Source organism: Lissotriton vulgaris, chromosome 2_1 (genome assembly GCF_964263255.1).
Source record: "Lissotriton vulgaris chromosome 2_1, aLisVul1.2, whole genome shotgun sequence".
In the NCBI taxonomy this organism is placed as follows: domain Eukaryota; kingdom Metazoa; phylum Chordata; class Amphibia; order Caudata; family Salamandridae; genus Lissotriton; species Lissotriton vulgaris.
The window spans coordinates 986,964,362-986,977,566 of record NC_141687.1 but is presented as its reverse complement, the minus strand read 5'-3'; the positions used below and the strand labels follow the sequence as shown (position 1 = coordinate 986,977,566).

Below are 13,205 nucleotides of genomic sequence, written 5' to 3'. Positions count from 1 at the left end.
CAGATTCGCCGCATTACATAAACTCTCCTGTGTGGTGTTATTTTTTGCAGTCAGTGCTCATGTGCCACACGGCTCTGTTTGACCCATTTGAACATGTTGTACCGTTTATTTTTGTGTATTAGAGAAAAATCTCATATCGGTAAAAATCCGTGTTTCTGTTGGTAAAATGTGAACATTGATTTTTGCTGCTGCACTCGTGAACACAAAACCAATTGTGAAAAACAACCCACTTTCAAATGTGTGAAATGGTGCTAAATAGGGCGTCGCCGCACATTAGCACAGACCATAGCAACACCCCCCAGACCGTTTATAAACCCGTGTCACATGGAAACCCTGTAGTAACACACAAACCTGTGAATCTGTCCGTTCCGGTGCAGGTAGTCTAACCCTTCCAGGACCTCTTTCAGGATAGTCGCGATTGAGGGTTCGTCGAGCACCCCGTTTTTGTGTTCTCCTTTGTTCACGACGTGCTTTATGATATCCAGCATTGAACCTAAAATGAAAATATTTATTAAACATCAGCAGGTCTTTACACTCAGATTACATGACGGACATTTTACCCTTAGAACTGCGCTTTCCTCTCCTGGCGAGTCAGTAGCGCAATACTTAAACATCTCTTGAAAGTTCAAAACGTAAAAGGTGAGTACCTCATAAAGCAAGCCTGGGTGCACTTTTAAAAAGTTGGTCCTTGAAATATGTGCAGTTGCCGCTCTAGAATTTGGGACAACGCAATAATATATTGGCCCCCGACCACCGGGTAGTGTCCACGATTATTCTGGTCCCGCATGGCATTTCGAAACAAATAATTCACATACACGTTGTGCGCAACTTCTACAGGAAGAGGCCCCTCAAAATGAATATCCACTGCTCTGATGTCATGGATTTGAGGCACTTGGCCTCGAACCCCGTGCACAAAGTTGCGGTGACTCGTGACTTTGGCCTCTAGAGGCCTGAAGAAGTTGAAGGAAAGCGGTTTTGCTCTTGGGCTGTCAACCGCCACGTGGCACAGCCTCTGGTGGCACAGCGATAAAACTGTCTCTACACAGATCCTCGCTTGCAGAGTGGCGGTTCGTCCATTGGGGGCGTTGGGGCGTTGACCCACTAGCCATGGACGACCGTCACTGCATACATACGATTACTAGTAGCGTTCGCAGAGAAGCTGGCAGTACAAAAGCGTTCTCTGAGTGAGTGCGGAGAGCGCAGCTTTGGGTTAGGGTGGAGGGAGCTTCAGAGGCTGGAGAGGGTTATCAGTTGGATGGTAGGTATGTTTTTATACCGAGTGGGGCAGGGCGGTAGCGTTCCCCTTAGAATGCTGGGAGCGTGGCATGCTGTTAGGGAGGGAGGGTTTTCCTCAGGGTGAAGGAGGGAGGGAGGCAGGATTCTAAGAATGTTTTTAGGTATGGAGCAGAAGGGAAGTATTCACATGAGGCTCACAGAGTGAGTGGCAGGATGGCAGGTATTTTAAGGGGACTGGGGTGGATGAGGTGTTGTGTATGGTTCTGCCTTGACCCAAATTCCTCCGTATTCCTTATCTGAGCAGGTGAGTAGAATGTCGGGATTTTATAAAACTGTAGATGGATGGTTGTCAATAATGTCAAGTGTACCACGGGCTCAAACTGCCAGCACAAAAAACTTAAGGGTCGTTCTTGTCCATTCCGCATCACTTGGACCCCTCACTGGATTACTGACTTCTACTCCTCTATAATTCCTTATGTTTATTCTGCATAGAAAACAGGACCCTAAGGGGTTAAACATAATCACACCCTTCGTCCTGCTGCTTTCTCCCACAACTGTCACAGACAGCCCTTCTGTTACGTCTATAGTACCATTAAATGAAAATAGGAAGATATTAAACTTAATGATAATAATCTGCATTAAAGAAAATAGTATGACGTTGAGTTTGAGGTGACATTGACAAAAAGGTTGTGAGGTTTAGTGAAGGTTAAGGTGATGTAAGCTTGACGCAAGAATGAGGTGAAGTGAGACAAAGGTGATGATGGGTGGTTTTGAGACGAGATTGAGAAACGTTTGAGGTTTGGGGCTAAACGACGTGCAGTTGAGATGAGCAGGTTTTGACTTTGATCTGAGATAACACGAAGGTGGCAGTAGCGTAACAAAAGCCCCTGCAGCCCCCGCCTTTCAAGGGGGCCCGAGCTCCAGGGGCCCCCTAGGTCACTATGCAAGGGCAGCGGACCACTTGCCTAAGAGCTCCGGACTGGGTACTAAGCGTGGGGCCCCCCCTCCATGTACTTTGCAGGGGGGGCCCCCACAAGTTTCGTTAGGCCACTGTGAGGTGGAGGTGAGGTGAGGTGCAGTTGAGATGATGCTGGGGTAACGGTCAAATGAGAGGATCTAAGAAAGGAGAGGCTGCAGTGAAGATGAGGTGAAGTTAAAATTGAGCATGAGAGTGATCTAAGAATGGGCTAAGATGTGGATATTGAGGTAGAGTTGAGTCTGCGGTGGAGAGGGTTTGAGGTGGAGATAAAATTGAGGAGAGGTTGAAGTTCACATTAAGAAATGCAGTGGTGGTGAGTTTAGGCTGAGTGGAGATTCGTGCAAGAATGAAGCTGAGGTAAGAGTGAGGTGATTAGAGGCGAAGGAGATGGCAGACTGAGTTCGAGTCAACGTTGAGGTAAAGCTAAGGCAACTTAAGGTGACGTTTATGTGAGGTTGATGTTGAGGTCATAAAGTGTGAGGTAGGTTCGTGGGACTAAAATTCTTTCATGGCTGCACCTAAACGTGACTGGCCTGAGGCAGCGGCCAAAGTGGGTGGAGCATCGGGGAGAGGTTTGCATGCTGCTGCACTCTATCTCCTGCAGCCTCACAAAACATCCATGTACACAGACTCTGGCTTCTCCACTTTACAGTAAACACCACATACACCAATTTATGAACAAGCTATGGAATGGCAGATTGTCATTTACGTATCACAATATTTCTACAACTGGAAGCATAATGGAGAACATTTTAATTTAAAAATTCAACCTTCAGCATAGGAATATGGATAATTTAAAAAAAACTTTGCCCATTTGCATGGTGTCAAGCCTAGGGAGATTGTGAGATAGGTTAGCCTTGCAATTTCATTTTTGCGAATGGCAGAAAAGAGACCTAGCTGGCACAATCACACACAATGGTACGAGGGGCATGACATGCCTGGCGCTAAGGAGAGGGTGTGACTGAACTTCCTTTGAGATGGGACATGACTTCTGAGACATAACGAAAGGGGCGGATGAGGGCTTTCTGACAGGCAGAGTCCATGGGGATATGGATCAATAATAGCAGCATTACGTTTATGTTTATATAGGTGTCCTGTGTCATTTATCAATAGCTTTGGATACTGGCCCTCTTCCAGCGCTCTAGAGGTGTCAATAATAATTTAATTTTGTCTGATGAGCTTGCACAACAGCTGATTCTTCTGGAGACTGTGCTTCTGCATTAAGTGAGCTGATCAGTGTTGCCTGATTGATCTATTTCAGATGAAATTTGACAGCTTTTCCCAATTCGTCAGAAACATAAATGAACAATGTGAGCACCAAAATATTGGGATATGCTCAGAAATGTTGCAAATTTTTACGGCCATTCCTTGCCCACTCATGTTAGAAATGGGATTTCTGGTTGGTTAAGGCCTGCACCAAAGCCAGGCAGAAACCTCCACTCTAGTCAGGGAAAGGGAGTTACACGCTGACGATAACCCCTGCTCACCCCCTTGGTAGCTTGGCACGAGCAGTCAGGTTTTTCCCAGAGGCAATGTGTATAGCGTTTGCGCAATACACACACACAGCAGTAATACACTAGGCACACTACAAAAGGAGCTCCACACAAGGTTATATAAACAAATAGCCTTTGTATAATGATAAACACATTAGAAACATAATCACACATTTACACTGTGCCAACTGGCACTAATTGGGCCACGGTCAGAACCATCAGAACAGGTAAGTAAATGTAAAACACAACCAGTAAATACTAGGACCATAATGACCTAAGCATTACTACTTTGGCATTAGACACCATCCTATAATATCATAGCATGACATTAGGCAATACATCACATTAGGCCCACACCTCATTAGCATAAACCCATTACACATTAGGCCTCACCAGCATAAGCACACTATGCATAAACATCATAAACATAAACACATTAGGTCATAGGCATCACCATAGATACATTATGCAACATCGCATTAGGCCTAAACACATTATGCCTTAACACTGGACATACGTCACATCACATTCCAGTAAAACAATCAGTCATGACTGGTAACATTGCATCTTACCTGAACCTGTGGATCACTGACATAATATAGAATGACAAAATATAGACTTACCAAAATATAGTCACCAAAATATAGAATGCCAAAATATCGAATTCCTATCTACAAACAGGTAAGTACAAAAATATCGAATCCAAAATATAGTCTGTAAAACATATAGTCAGTCAAAATATCGAATTTTTTTAAATGTCTTAAAAGTAATTTAAAACTAATAAAATAATAAATATAATTAACTAAAACATGCTTAAAAATACTCAAATAACCTTAAAATTAAGATATAATTAATTTAAGTTATTAATAAAAAATGTACAATATTTTACTGTGGGATAGCAGGAGGGTAACATTTAATATTACCACTCCAGTGAGTGCAACAGTAGGGAAAGCGTTGGATAGCGTAGAGGTAAAAAATACTATTCCCACTCCAGAAAGTGCAACAGTAGGGAATGCGTTGGATAGCGTAGGGGTAAAAATTAATATTCCCACTCCAGAGAGTGCAACAGTAGGGAAAGCGTTGGATAGTGTAGGGGTAAAAAATACTATTCCCACTCCAGTGAGTGCAACAGTAGGGAAAGCGTTGGATAGCAGAAGGGTAAAAATTACTATTCCCACTCCAGAGAGTGCAACAGTAGGGAAAGCGTTGGATAGAGGAAGGGTAAAAATTACTATTCCAACTCCAGAGCGTGCAACAGTAGGGAAAGCGTTGGATAGCGTAGGGGTAAAAATTACTCTTCCCACTCCAGAGAGTGCAACAGTAGGGAAAGCGTTGGATATTCGAAGGGTAAAAATTACTATTTCCACTCCTGAGAGTACAACAGTAGGGAAAGCATTGGATAGCGTAGGGGTAAAAATTACTCTTCCCACTCCAGAGAGTGCAACAGTAGGGAAAGCATTGGATAGCGTAGGGGTAAAAAATACTATTCCCACTCCAGAGAGTGCAGCAGTAGGGAAAGCGTTGGATAGCGGGAGTGTGAAAATTACTATTCCCACTCCAGATAGTGCAACAGTAGGGAAAGCTTTGGATAGCGTAGGGGTAAAAATTACTATTCCCACGCCAGAGAGTGCAACAGTAGGGAAAGTGTTGGATAGCGTAGGGGTAAAAAATACTATTCCCACTCCAGAGAGTGCAACAGTAGGGAAAGCGTTGGATAGCGGGAGGGTGAAAATTACTATTCCCACTCCAGTGAGTTTAACAGTAGGGAAAGTAATGATTTAATATATTATTAAAAATAAATTAAATATCAATCCCAATTAAACATTAATTGAAATTAATAACCAATTTAATATTATGTAATAATTAATTAGAATACAACTACATATTAGTTATTACAAATTAATAACCTATTCATAATTATTTAACAACTGATTAATTTTCAATAACAAAAACTAATTAATAATACAAATTAATACCAATTAAAAATTAACAGTAAATTAATTATCAATACACAAAAAGTATTTTTAACATGTAATTAATTACAATTACATTACTTCCCACCCTATTCCCCTACAAACCCACAACCTGCTACAGAACTAAAAAGCAAAATTTAATGAACAATTAATAACAATTGCTAAAAATTAATATTTAATTTAATATAATTAAATTACTTCCCACCCTATTCCCCTATAAACCCACAACCCGCTACAGAATTAAATTACGCAAAAATTAAATAACATAAAATTCATTACTTAAAATACATTAAACATACATTACAAACATTAATATACACTTTTCACACATATACTAACATACAAAACACTTTAAAAAAAATTGATATTATTAAAAAATCGATATATTTAATGCCTATATTGTATACTTCGATATTTTGACTTCTATATTTTGAAAATCGATATTACTTACCTTAAATTCGATATTTTTAACCACTATATTGTGTCCATTCGATATTTTGTCCATTCTATATTTTTACTTCGATATTATGTCCATTCTATATTTTGGAATCAATATTATGACTGTTTACCGCTCTACCAACACCCTAAACTGACCCCAGGCCAACTGGCATTCCTCTGGGCTCAAATGCCCTCTGTCCAGAAATGTCAGGGCTCTAAGGGGGACCTCGCAAAGGGCCCCCTGGCCGCCTCAGCAGCAAAAGCCAAACTGCGCAGAGCGTTGGCACTACTGTGCCTTCTGGGTCCCCACTTGGACTTGGCGAACAAATGGCATAAACGTTGCAGCTGCTGCTAATTGCGGTGCAGCTGTGAAGATACTGTGAGCACTGGCACTCACTGTGCCCTTTGGGTCCCCACTGGGACTCTCTCAAACCAAAGTGGCCAACGTTGCAGCTACCCGATACAGCAGCGCAGCTGTGGGTAAATAACTCAGAACTGGCACCACTGTGCCGCCCGAGCCTCTCCCTGGGTCTCTCTCAAACCAAAGTGGCCAACATTGCAGCTGCCCGATACGGCAGCACAGCGGTGGGTAAATAGTCAGAACTGGCACCACTGTGCCACCCGAGCCTCTCACTGGGACTCTCTAACCAAAACATGGCCCCTTGGTGCAGCTGCCCGCAATGGCGGTGCAGCTGTAAATGGGCTAGTGGTGAAGGCACTGGCACTATGCACAGGCCCTTGTAGCCCTCTTTCCATCGTGGCCCCTCCGATGCTGCTCTCTGTATCACACTGGGGCCAAACGGAATTCACACTGGCACTACTACAAATGTGTTGGCTCTAACCTTGCTTGCGGAGAGAGCTGTCTTGAATAAACAAAATGTATACATTGCTTTTGTTGATCTTAAGGCAGCCTTCGAATCTGTGCCACAAAATTTGTTATGGAAGAAATTGCCAGTTCGGGGAATATCAAAGAAATTGTTGAAAGCTATTATACTTCTTTATACCGACACTTGGGTTCAAGTTAAGCTTGGGGAGGGCAATTCCTTATCAAGGAAGATTAGAACATATAATGGCCTAAAGCAGGGTTGTGTCCTTGCCCCCTGATTATTTAATTTATTTTTATCAGATCTTTCTCAGCATTTGGATGTTGTTACTGGGCATGTTCCTAGGATGGGAGGGGTGCAAATTTGTTACCTCTAGTATGCTGATGATACGATTCTTGTGAGTCATACTCCTATCTCCATTCTCCTAGTGGAGAAGTGTGGCTCACTGGTTAGAAGTGGCAGACCCTGAAGCAGAGATCAGGCCCGGGACCAGGGTTCAATTCCCGATGCGGCAGGGTCTGGGGCTTAATGTCCGCGGACTCGATAATTCTCTCGCCTCGGCGCCTACTCTAATCATGGGTCCCCACTCTGTAACTCTATGCAATAGCTTGCTTAATCTCCACAACGGTCCCTACAACGCTGGGATGCCTGGCTTCACCTTGGGGGTGCCCAGGAGGGGCATCTCACAGGGAGAGCCAGGACGGGTTCCACAGCGTTATACAGCGCCGGGACGCCCCGTTGCTGGGGCAGCTGTGTGCTTTACAACTATATTACATTTACATTTACATTTATAGGCCTACAAAGACTTATTACTGCCTTTGATGACTATATACACAACAGAATGGCCTTGAACTGAATGTTAAAAAAACAAAGTGATGACAATTGGTGTAGTTAAACAGAAGTTTAATCCCTGGAAGGCCAGAGCAGGTACAATTGATATTGTTAAGACATACAGATACTTAGGGGTGATGTTTTACAATTGCATGTCTTTAAATTTCATTTTAAGGATTGAAGGGCTAAGGCTTTGACATTGATCCATACTTTTAAATGTTTAAAAAAATCACCAAACTGTCAATCATATGAGTTTATTCTTAAAGTAACTCTTTACTTAAGACCTCGCTGACTACGAGCGCGGTCAAGACATCTATCCTCCTGAGGCGGAAAGTCGGGAGTAGGCGAAAACAGCACAAAATTTTAAAATTGTTATTTTATTCTTACTTGTTGCACCTTCTGCTCCCATTGGGGCCACACTCTCCTGTCCTCAGCGGACTTAGCGCTGTTCACGGGACCCTGGGGAAAGGCTAACACCCCGCCGCCATTACCGGCGAGATCGCTGGCCACGCCCTCTTTTAGGCCACGCCCCCCCTTGCGCCTTTCGAAACCCATAAAAATGTGCCACTTCAGGAAGTGCAGCGGACGAGCGCAGCGGGAGCGCCGTTTGCGCGCCGAAGGCGCGTCTAAGGCAAGCCCGTCTGCGCTAGGCATGGGCGGAAAATCCGTTCCGCTCGCGGATTTTGCGGATTTTCGGGAAATCCGCAATCCGCGAGATTTGCGAATCTCCCGCAAAATCCGCAAATCCGCGAGCAGCGGATTTTGCTCGCACTGCTCGCACTGTTCGCGTGAGTTCGCGTGAGTTTGCGCCCTGCGAATAAGTGCAAAATTGCAGAAATACGATTTTAGCAAAACTGAAAGTAACTACTTACCAGGTTCAAAAGTTCAGGCTCATCATTAGTAGCCATTTCCTGTAGTGCTTCCTGAGGGGCCCCTCCAGAGTTCAGTTGCCAGTTGAAACTATTATGTGACCCTGCTCTGAACCTCAGAATAGTTACACATATGCCACAAAGGTCCTGAATTACAGCTAAGGGAGACAAGCAGGAGCCAGGCTGGAAGTTAAAATCCATTAATCAGCCCCTAATTCATTATTGTCAGTTGGGGCAGGGCAGGTGTTGTAACTAATTTTGCAACAATGAAAGCACTTAGCAAGTGCAAAAGATCACTAATCAGGGCGCACTAAGGAAGCAGGTGCCAGCTAAAAAAATATTCTGTGACACATTAATCAGCCCCAAATTAATTCAGGTCACTTGAGGCAGGGAAGGTGTGCTTTGCTTTGCCGAAAATAATGTACACTGGACAACCAGAGGGTGTGGTGATGAAACAGAGGGTGGCATGGGTGGGCCAGAGGGTGGCATGAGTAGTCAGAGAGTGGCAGTGGTGACAGAGAGTGGCAGTGGTGAAGAAGAGTGTCCCAAACAGGCTGGACACGTAGAAACAACAAGTTCGCGAAACTTGCGACCCGACAGGTAAGTTCGCAATTTGCGAAAGTGTACAAAACCCTCGCGAACTGGCAGAAACACGGGCGAACACAAAAAAAAAAATCCGCAAATTCGCGGGAATTCGCGGATTTTGCGGATTGCGAATCCGCAAATCCGCAAAATTCGCGAACGCGAGATCCGCAAAATTCGCTCATGCTTAGTCTGCGCCCGTCCGCGCCAGACCGGGCCCAGAGGCCGGCCAAGCTGGCCATATCATCACATATTCTGCCACTGCCCGAAGGGATTTACAGTCCTCCAACCTCACACTCTCCCCCTCTACCATCAGACGGATCCTCACGACCGGCATCGCCCAACCAGATCGGCATCTCACCAACTAGGCCGCATCTCTTAATCTGCCCACTCAGAGCAACACCACTATTAGATTTCTCTATCTAATTACTCGATCCTTAGTAAAACATCACGCCAATATTTTTATCCTTCTCTCTAACGAAAAACCTGACGTCCTTCTGTTTACTGAAACTTGGCTGACTGCGGACTCACTCCCTGACATTCTGGCAGCCCTCCCCCCAGACTATTACATCCTTCGCGCCGATCGCCCAGGAAACCGCCCTGGGGGTGGGGTAGCAGCCATAATCTCCAAACACTTGAACTCCACCTCTGCCTCATCCATCTCCCTCCCGGGAGTTGACAATCTCATCTTTAGCTTAAACACGGATAGCGGGCCTTAACCTTCTTTCTTCTCTACCGCCCCCCCACAACCGATGCCAACTTTCGCAGCCACTCTTTCTGTTCAGTTGATCAACCTCCTTACTTCCCATCCCAGATTCGCCCTCTTTGGCGACCTTAATTACTGGTTTAATGACATCAATGCCGGGCCCCACGCCTCGGAGGTCTTCGAGGCCCTCACCAGTCTGAACCTGTCCCAACAAATCTCTTCACCCACACATATCAAGGGCCGCATTTTAGACCAAATTTGGACCCAAAACCTCATTCTCTCCCCCCTTCCGTCTCACCCTGTACTTGGTCCGACCACCATTTAATTGACACTACTCTCTCGATCAGTGGCTACTCCCCCATCCCATTGATGGCCGGAGGTCTATCCCGCAAATGGAATGCTTATGACGCTGAAGGATTCCTTGCGAACCTGTCAGACACCCGCCCTGCCCTTGTTCCATGCACTAACGTGGATAAATTAGAAAATGACATCTCCCTCTGGCTGCAGTCAGCCAGTGACAAATTTGCCCCCCTCATTAAATTTCCCCCGACCAGACATCAAAACTCCCACAGATGGTTCTCGGGTGACCTCAAAAAACTGAAACTGAAGGTACGTCAATCAGAAAGGGCATGGAGACGTAACTACTCCGAACCAGCAAGATTACAATACATCTCAGCTCGCAGAGACTACAAAACTGCCATAGTCTCTGCCAAATCTACCCATTTCTAGGACAGAATCTCCTCCTCAGACAATAAATCCAAAGACATTTTCAAAATTATGAATGAATTGACATCTGACGACAGAACCCTCCCAGGCCAGACTCCGACCCAAGAAACTTGTGACGCCCTCAACCTTTTTTTCGTCGAAAAAATCAACAAAATGAAGGCATCGATCTCCACCGTCCCTCAGATCACCACCCCGGAAACCCCCTCTAATAACACTCCTATTTTCACTGAATTCCCCCCTATCAACCCTATCTCCCTAGTACAGCTCGCATCCCGGATAAAATCAGGTTCCCCGAACGACGGCTGCCCACCCTCAGTCTTGCGAAGAGTATGTCACTCCTTACCTGAATGCATCTTAACTCTCCTGAACAGTTCACTCAGCACAGGCACTGTCCCGAGACCCTTCAAAGAAGCCATCCTTGTCCCGCTACTAAAAAACACCTGGCGCAGACCCAGCGGAACTCTCCAATTACCGCCCCATCTCGCTTCTGCCTTACTTTTCAAAACTCCTCGAAGCACATGTTACCAGATGCCTCTCCAATTTCATTGAGTCCTCCGGCTACTTGGAGCCTAATCAGGCCGGCTTCAGGCCCTCATTCTCCACTGAAGCCGTCATCCTAGCTGTCCTCGACACGCTGAGAAGACATGCCGATTCAGGAACCCCCCAGGCTCTCGTTCTCCTGGACCTTGTTGTGCCTATCATCGTACTGTTATCTTCATTATTGTTGCTCTTAGAGTGTTAGCTAGCATTAATTCTGTGTTCTCTTACCTGTATGTATTCCATGCTCCGCATTCTGATCCTGGCGGTTGCTGAGGCAGGATAGTTCATACTTGTACTGCTGTGCTTGTTAATAAACCTACTTAATTCATGCTTCTGGACCACGACTCTTCACTTCATTTTGGCGACGATTTGGCCTTCCACGTCATTGAAGAGTCTCAGCTGTTCCTGAAGAGGTGTTGATCTACACGTCTTTCTTCATTGCCGGTTGGTGTTTCCCTGTTGGTTTCGGTTAGCGCTCGCTGTTCTCCGACCTGCCGCCCCTGTGTTGCCTTCAGAACCAGCACTCCTGAGGTACTGTTTTTTATATTTTTAGGATTTGCCGGCATCCCTGTGCTTCAATACGCACGAGCACACAGCGCGAGCAACACACAGCGCGAACATTCTTGTGCGCCAGCATTCTCTCGTGCGCATCCTAGCGCGAGAACTCATCAGAGCGCCTTCCGCTTGCGCTGTCAGAGACGCCGTATGCGCTCTGACGTCATCGCGCACAGCGTCTAGCGGCCATTTTGAATTTTCCTTCGTTTTGCCAACCACGCATCTGTTTCTACCGGCAAACTGACTTTCGTGAATAATATATTGCCGTTTTGCCAACCACGTTTTTTCTTTCTACCGGCAAACAACTTTATTGATTTAAATCGTGCTTATTAAGCACTTCCTTTATGGGCAAGTACATTTAAAGCACATTTTACATATTACTAGTGCTTTCAATATACATTTTAATACAAGTACATTCAAATTCTTTTTTTTGTTTTCTGTCACCTGCCTCAGCTTAAATCCGCAACAAGTACATACTGAAGCATATTTACATATTTACATGGCAACTACTGCTAACCATACGATTTCTCCTCCACCTGCCTTTCTCATTGAAGGTGAAATTCCGACCACTGAATGGGAAGAGTGGTTAGGATTCTTCGAAAATTACCTTGAAGCCATAGATGGTCTTAGGTTTCCTGCGACCAGAAAGAAGGCTATCTTATTAAACTCCTTAGGGAAAGCTGGACAGCACGTTTTCAAATTTCTGCCAGAACTTCTAAATGCAGATGGTGAACCTATTGATAACCCCTACAATGAAGCAAAATTGAGGTTGGAAAAATATTTTGGAAAGCAAATAAACATCGTCATGCAAAGACACAAATTTTACACTGCTCCCCAGAAGGGCAAAGAGACAGTTGATCAAATGGATTCTCGCTTGAGGGAGTTATCTCTTAAATGTGACTTTGGAGCTATGGCTGACCAGATGATAAGAGATCAATTGATAGTACAGTGTAAAAACAAGAGGATGCAACAGAAACTTTGGGCAGCTAAAAACCCTACGTTGTTGGAAGCCATCACAATTGCGAAAGTTGTCGAAGAATCTGACAAATGCATGGAAGAGAAGCGGCTTCTAGAAATAAAGAAGGAAGAGACTGTCAATGTCGTTAACAAGTCGGACAAAGAACCTGCTCCAAATATAGACAAATTTAACTCTAAACCAAAAGTTTTTCTTCCCAAATCTAGGTCTTTCTCTAACAATCCTGGTGGGAAGGTGAAATTTGTGGGATGTCTTCGTTGTGGTGACATGTCTCATGCTGCTGATTTTCAAGGTTGTTTTGCAAGAGATAAAACTTGCAGAAAATGTGGTAAGCGTGGCCACATCAGCAAGGTGTGCAAATCTCCTGCATTTAATAGAGTTAATTTTGTCGAAGACGACTTTGTTGCTCAAGAAATGTCCTTGTGTGTGGATGGTGATGACAATGCTCATTTTGTCTTACAAAGGCCAAGGGCTTCC

General features: G+C 44.6%; 1 protein-coding gene across 1 annotated transcript in view; it reads right to left on the bottom strand.

Moving 5' to 3' along the window:
* Nucleotides 1–13,205, bottom strand: part of STK39 (serine/threonine kinase 39) — a 1,290,321-nt gene that overhangs the window by 717,287 nt on the left and 559,829 nt on the right. Inside the window, exon 4 of the mRNA XM_086958759.1 lies at nucleotides 352–493. Coding sequence (XP_086814885.1) covers nucleotides 352–493 — 142 coding nt within the window. The remainder of the gene's footprint in view (nucleotides 1–351; nucleotides 494–13,205) is intronic.